At 37.2% G+C, this 13,670-nt stretch overlaps 1 protein-coding gene across 1 annotated transcript in view; it reads right to left on the minus strand.

The window, feature by feature from the left end:
- The window catches only part of Taf4b (TATA-box binding protein associated factor 4b), a 100,818-nt gene that overhangs the window by 32,905 nt on the left and 54,243 nt on the right, over positions 1-13,670 (minus strand). The window contains exons 12-13 of the mRNA XM_034517652.2: positions 9,542-9,667; positions 7,128-7,184 (exon numbers count right to left, since the gene is read on the minus strand). Coding sequence (XP_034373543.1) covers positions 7,128-7,184; positions 9,542-9,667 — 183 coding nt within the window. The remainder of the gene's footprint in view (positions 1-7,127; positions 7,185-9,541; positions 9,668-13,670) is intronic.

Genomic DNA, 13,670 nt, shown 5'->3' on the forward strand with positions numbered 1-13,670 from the left:
TCAAAGTAAGCTACGAAATATTCTATCTGCACTAAAATTTATAGGATAGAAATCCTTTTAAGCTGTAGGCTTTCTTATAAATAAATTGTTAGATAAGGGTTTTCAGAAGTTATAAAATCTTTTGTTGCTGCTGGCCTTTTTAATAAAAACTATAGTCAAGAGTCTGATGCTGCCACAATCCAGAACTTCTATGTAACAAAAAAGCTGGTTCTAGTTAATCTACCCTAAAGCACAAATCAAATAAAAATATATTTTAAAGGCCTTCCCTATAGATATATGATATCTTCAAGATAAATCACACCAAATAAGGGCCCTCTCCCATACCTTGTAAGGAAGATTTTTAAACTGACTGGGTAAATAACTCTTCCTTCACACATGCTTTTAAAAAAATTTCCAAAACAAAACAAAACAAGCAAGCAAAAATCTCTGAAAAACTGGCCATTGTTTTAATTAGTTCTTTAGTTATAACATATTCTCAAAACCAATACCATTCTCAAAACCAGCAAAGAAATCAGACATAACTAGAACAAGAGGAAGCTCTGGCATTAATACAGATTTGATACCTGTAGTTGAAGATGACGACAACATGAAGCTCAGAAAAAAATTCAACAGAACTACATGGTTATATATATAATCATTATATATATTATATATATGCAGAAAAGCTAAATTATCAATGAAAAGCATCATCAACAACACCCTCCTCTCCCAGCCATGGCTGGCAGGCAAGACGGCTCAGATGGGTAAGAGGCTTGCTGCTCAACCTGATGACCTGAGGTTTGATCCTTATGGCTCACAAGGTAGAAAAGAGAATCAGCTTCCCAAGTTGTCTTCTAGTCCTCACATTTATATGTGCTAGAGTACATACATACACACACACACACACACACACACACACACACAGTCATATAAAGGTAAATGTAAGACAAAACAAACAAACAAAAAACATTAAAAAAGTCACCCTAGTTTTAATGTATGCATTTAGCAAAACTACAAGATACAAGTTGCCACAAACAGTAATAATCATCTACCCAATATTAGTAAGGAACAGGTGGAACCAGATACATTGAAATGAAATACTGAGAAATAAATTATGTACAGCTATTTGTATGCTTCAAGTCACAAAATATCACACAAGAAAAACAAACGAAGAGATGACCGTGTTCATGAATTACTCCATTAGACTTGATAAAGATCTTAAAAGGTAAGGATATAGCTTAACAGCAGGGCACCTATCTAGTACCTGTGAGGCTCTGGACTTAATCCCCAGAACCCAACTCCCCTGCCTTATACACCAAAAGGATTTTTGAAAACTGACCCAAGGATCTACCTCCTGCAATGTGAGTGCTAATGAAAAGACCACAAAGGATCAGAGTTCCTGTGTTAAGACTGAGTCTCTGCCCTCCCAACTCCCTAATCCACTTTGACAGTACCTTGAATGTCTAACATTATATCTATTGAAAAAATGGAAAGGGGGAGAAAAAAAAGGGGCTTGGGTAGTTCACATTTTGAATTATAGCACCTGGGAGGCACAGGTGGGTGAACCTCTCAGTTCAAGGCTACCATGATCTATAGATCGAGTTCCAGGGCAACCATGCTAAACAGAGAAACTCTCTAACTTGGAAAACAGGAAGGAAGGGAGGGAAGCAGGGAGGGAGGGAGGGAGAAAGAAAAGAAGAAATGGAGGAGAAAGTGAACCTCCACGTATAAAATAAACTTTAAAAACATCTAATCTGGACATAAACTTTAAATGTTATACAAAAATTAACTTAAGGTTTAGAAACATAAACTATAAAAAGCACAAAAGATAATCTTCATGAGTTAGGAGTCTAGCAAAGACTTCTTAGATGTGACATATCTATTTACAAAAGCACTGAAAAACTGGTCTTCATTGAAATTAAAATCTTCTGATCTGTGAGGGATACATTTAAGAAAATGAAAGGCTAGTTTTATGTCAACTTGACATAAGCTGGAGTCATCGTGGAAGGAAAAAACTCAGCTGGGAACATGCCTCCAACCAGACTTGTCTGTGGCACATTTCCTTAATGTGGTAGACTGAATGTGGTAGAATGATGTGGTAGACCCAACTTACTGTATTGGTGGTGCCACCTGGGCTGGTGGTCCTGAAATGCTATAAAAAAGGCAGGCTGAGCAGGTCAATATGTAGTGATCCATATCCTTTGCTTCAGTTCCAACATCTAGTTTTCTGCTTTAAATTCTTATGTCAAATTCCCTTCCCAACGGTCTGTGATTGGGATGCCTAAGTGTTGACGCCTGCCTCCTTCTAGCATAGCTGAAGCCACTGTGTCCCAGCCTGACAGCTACTTCATATTGTTGTTGTAACATGCCTGCCAGTCATTGTCACTGAAAAGTAACTTGACTCAGATCGGGTCATGCTGACCCCAGTTTGTTAATCTTAAAGAATCCCACAAAGCTTTCTATAGAACCATCAAATTAAAGGTCAATATGAGCTGTTAAAATGTAGCAGTCTAAAAGTGCTGACGCCTGTGTATGAGCTCACTGTGGTTGTTGTTGTTTTAGCCTTTATAAGCTGACATATAAAAATGTTCAAGGTTGTAGTCTCAGACCCCAAATTCTAGCTAAGGCACTGATTGGTAAGTCTTAGGGTGTGTGTTAAATAAACAATCCCTGTGTGACATCAGTGTTCGTGGGATGATTCCTGAGTCCCAATAATAAGCTTAAATAAACCCTTTCTTCCCCAAGCTGTTGCTTATGGTCATGGTCTTAATCACAGCAATTGAAAACTCTAGCTAAAACAGAAATTGGCACCAGGTCGTGAGGCACTGTATGACAGATCTGGCCTTGTGTTTGGGGAAGATTGTGGTAGAACTTTGGAACTTCTGGATGGAAAAGCCAATGAAAACTTGGAGCTTAATGGGCTGTTGCGGGAGCTTTAAAGACAAGAATGCAGAGAACAATAAGAATGATGGAGGCCTGACTTGCGAATAAAGTTTCAAGGGGAAGCAAAGACACTGCTAAGATCATTTATGTGATGTTCAGAATTTAAACTGTAGTTCTGGTCAGCTGGTGCTGAAGGATCAGCCATGATTAGCAAGAGACCAGCACCACTGAAGTGAAACCTATGGTTTACAAGAACAACTGATGTTGGTTAGTAGGAACTGAGATATTAGTAGTGATTAAGAAGCCACTAGTGTCATGGAAGATTGTAAATCTGAAAGTATTTACTCAGGGAAGACACAGATATTGAGGGCTGCAGCTGATGTGTCTTAGGCTAGCAGCTAAACTTGGTAATAGGTAAGAATCATTCAGATATGCACTCCTTTAATCCCAGCACTCAGGAGGCAGAAGCAGGTGGATCTCTGGGTTTAAGGCCAGAACAGGTTTACACAGAAAGTTTCAAGGCTATATAATATAAGGAGACCCTGTCTCAAACATACAAACAGAACAAAATAAAATAATGTCCTCCCAAGTATAGTGATATATACTTTTAACCCAGAATTTGGGAGGCAGAGACAGAAGGATCTCTATGAATTCTAAGCCAGCCTAGTTTACACAGAGTGTACCAAGGCATCCAGGGCTAAATATTGAAACCCTGCCTCCAAAAAAAAAAAAAAAACCCAACCCGAACAAACAAATAAAAACAAAAAACAAAGCAACAAATAGTAAAAGACCAAAATAACAAATTCTGTACAGCCTTTCTCAAAATATACTTTCTATTCAGAAATGAGGCCTTATATGCAGTACTCTATTAATTACACAATAGTGGTCTCTGGAGAGTTGTAACCTGAGTTTTCAGTTTCATAATCTATTTAGAAAAACAATCCTATTTCAGAGTATATATTTCTAATTTGTCATGCATTTTAATCACTTCCCCACAGGTTGGTATGCAAAGTCAATGTTCCAACAGGTACATGATTGTAGTCCTTTTCTTCCCCTTTATTGTCTGATATAAAATGAAGCTGAGAAGGCTTCAAGTGTTAAAAAGAAAATGAATGCATATTTTTTTTGTTTCACTTTGCACAGAACTCACATGTCTCAAAAGAGAAAAAAGAAATCTAAATAGTTATAAGGTTCATAAAATATATTTTTAAAACTCTTTAAGAAATCAGGATGCTTAAACTTTAAGGTCCGATGGCTTGCTGTGCAGAATTTGGAGTGATGCACTAAGGGAGAACACTAAGGGGAAGACAGATGCTAATCTACAACATACAACACAGATTTCAGACAAGTCTGCAGCTGGACTAAGCCTGCTTATTTGGAATTAGAATCTGACAATTAGTGATGTACGTTAAAGCTTTACAAATCGAGGGTAAAATGAAAGCATGTCACCATTTACATTTTAGAAAAATTATCTATTAATCCCTAAATTGCAGCAGTGAAGATTGTTCTTAGAAAAAACAGCAACCTAAAACACAGCAAAACAAATGCACAAACAAAAAACACTACATACTGAAAACTGAAAAAGATACCCCTCAAGTTTAAGATAAAATGTCTGAATTACATGGATGGACCCAGACATTTTGCTAGACTGCAATAAGGTTTCCAAATGGATAACCTGTCAGGTCAATGCCAACAGTATGCAGCAGGAGCCATTGCAATGGGCTGAGACTAGGCTGAAGGCAAACCCAAAGGCAGCCAGATAAGAACAGCAATATTGTCAATAGAAGAATAAAAAGCAATCACTAGATACCTTCATAAAAACCTGTCAATTTAACAGATTGTCATATAAACTAAACATAAAAATATAAAGTTTCTAAAATTATTTTAGGAAAAAAGAAAAACCCTAGGAGAACCATCAGTATCAAAGCTGTAGTCATTAACAATTCAAAGTCTAGATTTAGGCATGATTTGAAACATGATAAACAACCTTGCTGAAACATCTCCAAGCATAAACAAAGCCTACAACTTCTTTAAGTGGTTCTTTTGTAATTCTGCATTTATAATGTTGTCATTTGTCCATTTTCCGTGACCAGTTTGCAAAGGGAAACAAAGCTGTTTTAATAGAGCAATCACTACAAAACAGCACTAATCTTCCAATTAAATCAAGAAAACTTCCTAGTTAATACCAAAATAACAAACCATAGTATTACAACTTTTACAAGTGCATACCTTTATAAATTACTTTACAAGAGAATATTTCAACTCCAGAGTAATGTATGGATAATATTTCAATAATCAAAATACCTATGTGTGTGACTCTGAAAGGGACAGAAGACAAAAATAAGAATATTTAACTTTCAAACTAACAACAACTTTGCAACAATAAATAATACAGAACGACTCTCTTCTTAGACCCAGGCTAAGAAGTTTGATTCCTTTTGATCATAGTGGATTTACTGTAGAAGACTTTAAAAATAACCTGGAAGGAAATTATATTTCTTTTAACCTTGCTTGAAAAAGAAACAGTAAATAGAAGTGTAAAGGAAAGAACAAGAGGCAGGTCCGCTCTCCTTCAGGTAAGTAAAGAAGCTACCCCTGCCCCACAGTGCTGTCTGAGGAGTGCTGTCTACATAGTGACTTCAGAAAACAAAACCACTTCTTTCAGAGCTGAAGAAACAAAAAAACAATCTAAATGCCCATGTTTATGAAGCAACAACACACAGAATAAGATAATTAACTTTCCAAGATAAAATATCCAAGAAGAGATACTCAGGGCTCAGAGCAGTGACAAGTGGCACAACTACACAGATCTATCATTTACCTAGGTTTGCTTAGAAAGAACGGTATCTGTGGCTCTCCACATGAAGAAATGTTAGATACATTTCCACTGGAAGGAATTTAAAATAAGAAACAATTTCCTTAAAGTGACTCTGGTTCCAACACTTTATGTCCCTCCTTTCTTGCCCTAATCATTACATCTCTTTACCCAGAGTTCATGTATTTTCTTTCTCTATGCTACAGAAAATACAACACATTGATTCTAAAAAGAATCTTACTAATTTCCATGTGTTTTGCCTCAACTCCTACATTAATCCAAACAATAAGGGCCTTGGAACATTAATAAATAACCTGCTGCTGCTGGCACCCAGGTGCCAAGTGCTGCAATGCTGAAGACAACAAATTTCATAGTTCAAGAGGCACAGTTAAGGAAAAAGGTTGCTCAGGAAATCACTCGGATTTAGCACAAAGATCCTTAAAAATTGCATGAAATCAGTCAAGTAACTATAGAAACCAATTTCTTCAGCTCCATATCACACATCTCACACCTCAATTGTCTTTATTATCATCTGCTGTCAGATTCTTAACCAGGAATGTGAACAGGCTTGATGATTTATTCAGGAAGGAATAGAATCTGTAGGTCAAGTGAAAAATTCCACACACACACACACACACACACACACACACACACACACCCTTTCAACCTTAGGTACTTTCATTTCATTCTGTTCTCAGTAGCTCTGGGGGCAACTCCAGTGAGATCCAATATTAAGGCTCAATTAAAATAAGCTCCAATTAGTGGAGCTTTTTTCTCTGAGGCTAGAGAAGTCAGGAAATGGATATTGGGAAATGTAAAAAGTCAGCTACTGAGAGGAGGCTGCAGACATAAATGAACTTATTTGTTGATTTCTACAGTTGCTATGCAGAGGCCTCTGGGAGTAAAAGCTTAACCAGTCTAAGCTATAAACTAAAACCCCTGCAGCTAAACATGAACTGTGTGAAACAAGGGCTCCATTCCAGAACAGAAAACTGCTGGGCCCAGAAAATTAAAAGCCAGAGGCATTTTCCATTTAAAACTAAATCCCAGTACCGCCTCCCAGCCAAAGAATTATAAGCAGTATCAGATTTACAAAACGAACAATTACCCTGGAAAAATGTAGCCTATTGTACAGTCCCAGATGCTAAATCTCAAAAGTTTCTTTTTTCTTTCTTTTAATCCCACTCTATATTCCTCCAAGTATATAGTTGCAGTTTACAAAGAGCCATTTCCAGAAAGGCCTAAGCCTTGAAAATAAATTTTAAAAGGAGAGCACATAGCTCACTGACCTCATTTGAAGTACTGCCCTTGCCTTCAGCAGTTCCTGTCCTTCCCCAAGGCTTTTGCAAATGGTATGCAACAGTAAAATAAACCCTGACCTAATTGCCAAGAGTGAGGCTGCCAACCTTCCCTCAACACAAAGACTAGAAAAGTAACTTGAAAGTCCTACCTCTTTGGCTTTCTGTTTTAATCTCAGCTGTTCTGGATCTTCTTTATTGGAGCGGCTCTGTCAAAGGAAAAGAAAATTTTAATAGAAATCATCTAAACATGAGCATTGCTATTAAATATTTAATAAATGATCATTTCTCCTGTGATTGAAAACTCTAGCTCCAGGGGCAATGCCTCGGTCTGGTCTAGCTCCACTCCAGCCCTCGCCCCTCCTCCTTGTCATCTGCCCGGCTGCTGCACTTCTAGCCTGGAGGAAATGCATACTGAAAATGATGCTAACAGTGTCAGTCAGGTCTAGTCAAGGCATGACATTGTTCATGCTGGAACATGACAAAATGAAAACTGGACTGAACAGAAGAAAAGGAAAAGAAGTTTGGGCTCAAATTAATGAAAACAAATAACACTGGCTCATCCTTAGGTGAAGCCATTTTGGAAAAGCATACAGTATTTTAACTACTATTAAAATCAAGAACTCACCTAGCCTTTAACCAAATCTCTCTGAAAAGAGTAATTTCTGAAAGTACAATTATTTAATGACACTGGTTTTTGTTTTGTTTTGTTTTTTGCGGGGGTGGGGGTGGGGGTGGGGGTGGGGGTGGGGGTTTTCGAGACAGGGTTTCTCTGTGTAGCCCTGGCTGTCCTGGAACTCACTCTGTAGACCAGGCTGGCCTCGAACTCAGAAATCCACCTGCCTCTGCCTCCCAAGTGCTGGGATTAAAGGCGTGCGCCACCATCGCCCGGCTTAATGACACTGTTAAGCAATGGACATAGCATCTGCTCTAATACTGTTTTCTGAGCAGCATCTTCAAGTAAAAGGAAGCAGAATTTCCTATAGAAATGCCTGATTCCAGGATGGAGGCAAGAACAGTAAAGGTTGATCCGGAATATCTTAACAATAAAAGTAGGACATACTCAGTGAGTAATGAAGACACATCAAGGAACAAAGTGCAAGTTTAGACGTGTCTCCCACCTACAGGATGAAACTACTGAACAGTACTTATTTCTGAAAAGAAACAGAACATGAAGGAAAAAGACAAGTAAGATGGATGATGCTTGCAATGGGGCAGCAGTGTTATACAACAGCAACCTTTCACACACACACTATAGTGTTTTAAAGTGGTGGGCCAATATGTCTCAAGACTGCTCTCCAGAGATTCTCTAAATTGTCTAGTACAGATAGTTACATAACTGTAAATATACTAAAAAACAAAAACAAATCCCTCTTCACCAAGGTAGAGATTATACACATATCAACATAAAAGTATAAGTGTGTGTGTGTGTTGCATACCAAGTGTAGGGAAAGGAGTAGAGATGGAATAAATGCAAGAAAATGTGGGGACAGGAGGGAATCTTTAAAAGGGGCAAAAATGTATAGTTTTGACACTATTAGTATAAAATTGTTTCAAAATAAATCAAGGAAGCAATTAGAGCCCAGTATCATGTCTGATCCCTGTAAATTCTAACATTTCAGAGACGGCAACAGAACAGTGAGTTCAAAGGCAGCCTGAGCTACATACTACATAGAGCTGTCAGGACAGACTAAAAACAGAAAATAGCAGTTGGTGGGATGGGTGTGATGGTGGATGCCTTTAACGTCAGCACTCAGGAGGAGAGGGATGCCAGTCTCTAAGAGTTCAAGGCCAACCCAGTGTAGACAGAAGGTTCCAGGTAAGCCAGGGCCACATAGTGAAACTCTGTTTCAAAAATAAAGAAGATATTAGTATGTAGTTGAGGAAAAAAATCTTTCAGGAATATGAGAAATTAAAAGTAAGTTCCTCAAAACAAAAACTAAGACTTTGGTAGTCAGTCTTCACAATTTCTTGCAAGCTTCAACTACGTCTATGAAGAAGACTGGAAGTACAAAGCATAAAACTGTAGTAGCAATGAATTTGTATGTTGTACCCAAATATTACTAGTCCTACAAAACAGCTTAAAGGAAGAATACAGGTCTATTGTTCCACCTGTCTTCCCTTCACCTGTCTTCCCTCTTACTCCCCCTCTCTAGCCCCTTTCCACAAATTTATGCTTGTTCCATATATTCCAAATTATTCCTAATTTTACCATAATCCTCCTATCTTTTAAAAAAGGTTCTTGTTAACATTAACTTGGTATATACCAAATATTGTCTTAAAAGTCTAAAATTTGTAAAATATTCTAACCTGTGAATGGGGGCAGGTGGATAGGAATGCTATCAGGTACTCCAGAATATGAGGGAGGAGACAAAAGATTATGACTCATTAACTAAAACTGAAAGCACCATACCACCCCATCTTGGTTGTGACACACCCTATTAGCAAATTCATTTTAAGAAATTCAAGAGAAATCTTTAATAAAAGCAACATTGTCAATCAATAATAAAGCCAACTATGATCACATTGTCAGACCACATCCCTAGAAAATCACATAGTGCTTTACCTTGGCTGCCTTTAGTAACATCTCTCTTTCTTCTAAATCCTTCCTCTGTTTCTCCAATTGATCGAGTTTTTCAAGAAATTTGAGCTGTGATCTGGTGTCAGTAGACAAGGTATAATTTTCACTACCCTGGAAGAGAAAAAGTCTTATGATTCTGGTTTTGCGTTAGGCATTATAACACCAAAGAGAGTAACTCCAACACACACAGTAAACTAGATTTTTCATAAGAGAGTATTTTTATACTGTTAAACAAGCAAACAAAATAAAAGCCAGAAACTGTAATTGACCTTAAAATTTGAGAGATTTATATTTCACATTTATATTTCACATTTATATTATATTTCACATTTATATTTCAGAAAGATTTCCTTAGCAAGCCTCTTCAGAGACAGGGAAAGTAATTCAGTCAAACAGATCCTAATAATAGGAAAAAGAATACAGTAGAATATACCATTACCTATAATTCAATCTCCCTTAGCCACATTATTTCCTATCTTAGTAGGCATAAATATAAGTAATTAAATCTTATATGAAAAGCAAGAAACAACCACCTCACAAAATGACAGAGGAAAAAAAAAACTAGTTAGACTGGCTTGCTCTTAACAAACTAAAACACTTCTTCTATCCAAATAAAACATAAAACGGGGACCATTGAAATCGTAAAGAACTGGTTCGGAGATTCCCTTAATTTAGTCTAATTTAGACAGGAACTTTACTTAAAATAATTTTAATGCAATTTATTTATTTATCATTTATCTATCTATAAGCAGATTCTCACTATACAGACTTCCCTGGAACTTGAGATCATCTTGCCTTAGGACTCCCAAGTAGTGGGAAAACATATAATTTATAAATGAGAGCTGTACCGCAAAATTCTAATTTCTTATTTAAGTATTCTATAAAATGACAAAATTCAAACGGTCTCATTATCCTTGTATGTTAGAGTACAAAAACAGTACTTTTAAATATAACCATTTTCTAGTTTTTTCCACCCATGGCCATGAAGCTCCCTCTACAATACAAATATTTGTATATGTGGTTTGTTTGGGACACAGCTGAAAGGTCTTTTCCAATCAACACGTACCCCTCTACTGTCTCAGCAGTCAACACCTGGGGGAGACTCTTACAGCCAAAACAACTCAACACTAAGCTCAACAGTAAGCACCAGGCTTGAAATCCAGCATGGTACTATTCCATGCCCATCTCTGCTTTATCCTCAAGCTTACAGCTGCTTCAATTAACTTAGACTAAGAGATTTCATATGCCCAAGATTCTTTTTAAATTAAATTTTTATTGTTGGTATTTAACTAGATCAAAAGAGTATTACATGGTTTAAAGAAGAAGGATGTATTAGTGCTACTTATTTTACTTCAAGCTTAATACAAGAATTCCCAGATGGTCTTTAAAGTTAAATACAAGATAAAATGTGGAATACATTATAGGCCACGCATAGAGGTTAAGCATAAAAACAGTGGTTTCTTAAATACTTCATCTTTACCATTTCTGTGTTCAGAAACTCTGGAGACAGTTTATGGAAAGAAATTTAATTCAAAAGGGACAACAAACACTAAATTAAAAAGATGCACAAGCATTCTAAATTTTAACTGTATCCCATTCTCATGCTGTTCTCTTTGCTAATTTGGATACAACTGCCCTTGGCATAATTTCTCCTTTATCTTCCAGCTACTGCAAATGAATGCCTTCCCTAACCTACTAAAGCCCTAGCATCTTTGTTAAGCAACAGGCATCCCCAATATTATTATACCCTTTCCTGTATCTAACTGAAGTCTTCATGTACCAAAAGTATGAAAGTCACTAGATGCCCAGACTCAAGTGGTATTAGCACCATCAGGTGAACCCCATCTAAAAGAGCCATCATAATACTTCAGCTAGAGAGTGAAACTTCTCTATGAACACAGCACAGATCGCAGCTTCAGTGGAAAAATACCGAGTAGAACTGGGCAGTGGTGGCACTCAGGAGGCAGAGGTAGGCAAATCTCTTGACTTTGAGGCCAGCCTGGTCTACAGAGCAAGTTCAGGACAGCTAGGTTTACACAGAGAAACCTTGTTTTAAAAAAACAAAACAATACAAAACAACCCCCCACAAAACAAATAAATAGATAAACAACAAAACAAAAACCCACCAAGCAGGATCAAAAGCACTAAACTACAGGTTACTATCTATTTTTTTATTTAAATTTCAGTTTATGGTCTATGATTAATTAGAATATTATACCTAACCAAAGGAAAAAAATTCAAAAGTAACTAATGTCTAGAGTAGAAAAAAGGTGGAAATTTTACTTTTAATAATGGTGGCTCATTTTTTTAATAATCTGTGGAGTAGGATTACCTTAGTTGTATGGATAAAAATAAATGCTGAGAGATGGAGCAGGCCAAATTGTTTTAATATATACAATTACAATTAAAGTCTATAAAATAGTTGTAATTTTGAAGTAAACTTGAATTTGAAATTAAGTAGTTATCATTTCTGCTTAAAGAAGGATAATATTTGTCTTTATAATATTCAGACAGTATTTCTAGCTATGGTAAAGAATAAATGTAGGAAAATGTGCAGGATAAATCAATAGTAATAGTAACTGTATAATACAGTGGTTCTCAACCTATGGGTTACAACCCCTTGGGGGTAGAGGGGTCGAACAACATTTCACGGGGGCCGCATATCAGATATTCAACATATCTAATATTTGCATTGATTCATAACAGTAGTAAAATTACAGTTATGGAGTAGCAATGAAATAATTTTATGGTTAGGAATCATGCCATTTGAAAGGTGTGTGTGTGGGTCACTCCATTTGAAAAGTTGAGAGTCACTTATACAACAGAGAGTTAAGAAGAATCCTTAAGCTAAGTGATTAAGATCTTCCAGGTGGGGTAAACACTACCCATTTTCTTAGGGCTACCAAATATTAGTAACACATGCTATTGATATAATAGAAAGATTCTATCTGAAAGCTATACAACAGAGTTTTTAATGGCACACTGAAATGAAATCGTTTGGAAGTATTTCCTTGGGGTCAGCACATAGAAGCTGTGGTTTAGAGCAGGCCAAAGATGTATCTCATGTTGACAGCCAAACTTGGTAATGTGTAAGAGTCAGTCATGAAGTCATGGGTCTTGGAGTTATAAGAACTGTATAAAAAGAGCTGGACTCCCCGAAGAGAGGCCACAAGTAGTCACTAGTAAGATATAGTCTCAGTTGCAGTGGAGACTCTAGAATTTAAGGGGTCATGGAGACTATTGATACCAAGTGGTAAGGTCAGAGTCCCTCAAAAGATCCCATGAGGCCATTGGTGAATGTGCTCCTCACAGAGACCTCAGCCTTTGGGTGATGTCAGAAGCATGCAAAGACAACAAAGGAAAGCAGCAGCTGTGGAGCAGAACCGGCCTGAGACTAAGACAAACTGTGTGTACTGTGAAGGGTAGAGCTGGAGAAATGAAATGCTTTGGGGCCCAGAAGACCATGCGTATCAGATGTTCAGATGTCAGACACAGAGCTGTGTATACGTGTGGACTTAGGCTCTGTTTTGACTGTAACTCTGATCTGGTCCTTTCCTCTTAAAATAAGAAAGCATGTAAGGTGTTTTTTTTGTTTTGTTTTTTTTTTTTTTAAGTTTTATAAGATCCTACAGTTGAGAGACTTTTAAAGAAAAATAGACTTTTGAGTGATGGGCTCTTTTAAAGACTGTACAAATGTTTATGTTTAGAATGTTTCATGATTTGACTTAAGGCCCACTGCACAAGATGAAACACATACCTGACACTGAGTGGGTGACCAAGAGCCAGACACTGTACTGCCCAAAGACCTAGGGTAAAAACAAAATACTACTGATGGATGAAGAGGAGGAAGAGGAAGAGGAAGAAGAGGAAGAGGAAGAAGAGGAAGAGGTGGAAGAGGAAGAAGAGGAAGAAGAGGAAGAAGAGGAAGAGGAAGAAGAGGAAGAAGAGGAAGAAGAGGAAGAGGAAGAAGAGGAGGCGGCATCAATAATAAAATAATTCCTAATGATATTTTGCTATACTCAAAGATTAGTGCCTTGTTCAGCTATCATCAGAGAAGCTTCTTCCTGAAGCAGATGAGAGCACATAGAGACCCACAGCCAAACTCTCCCACAGG

This window comes from Arvicanthis niloticus, chromosome 14, assembly GCF_011762505.2.
Source record: "Arvicanthis niloticus isolate mArvNil1 chromosome 14, mArvNil1.pat.X, whole genome shotgun sequence".
In the NCBI taxonomy this organism is placed as follows: Eukaryota; Metazoa; Chordata; class Mammalia; order Rodentia; family Muridae; genus Arvicanthis; species Arvicanthis niloticus.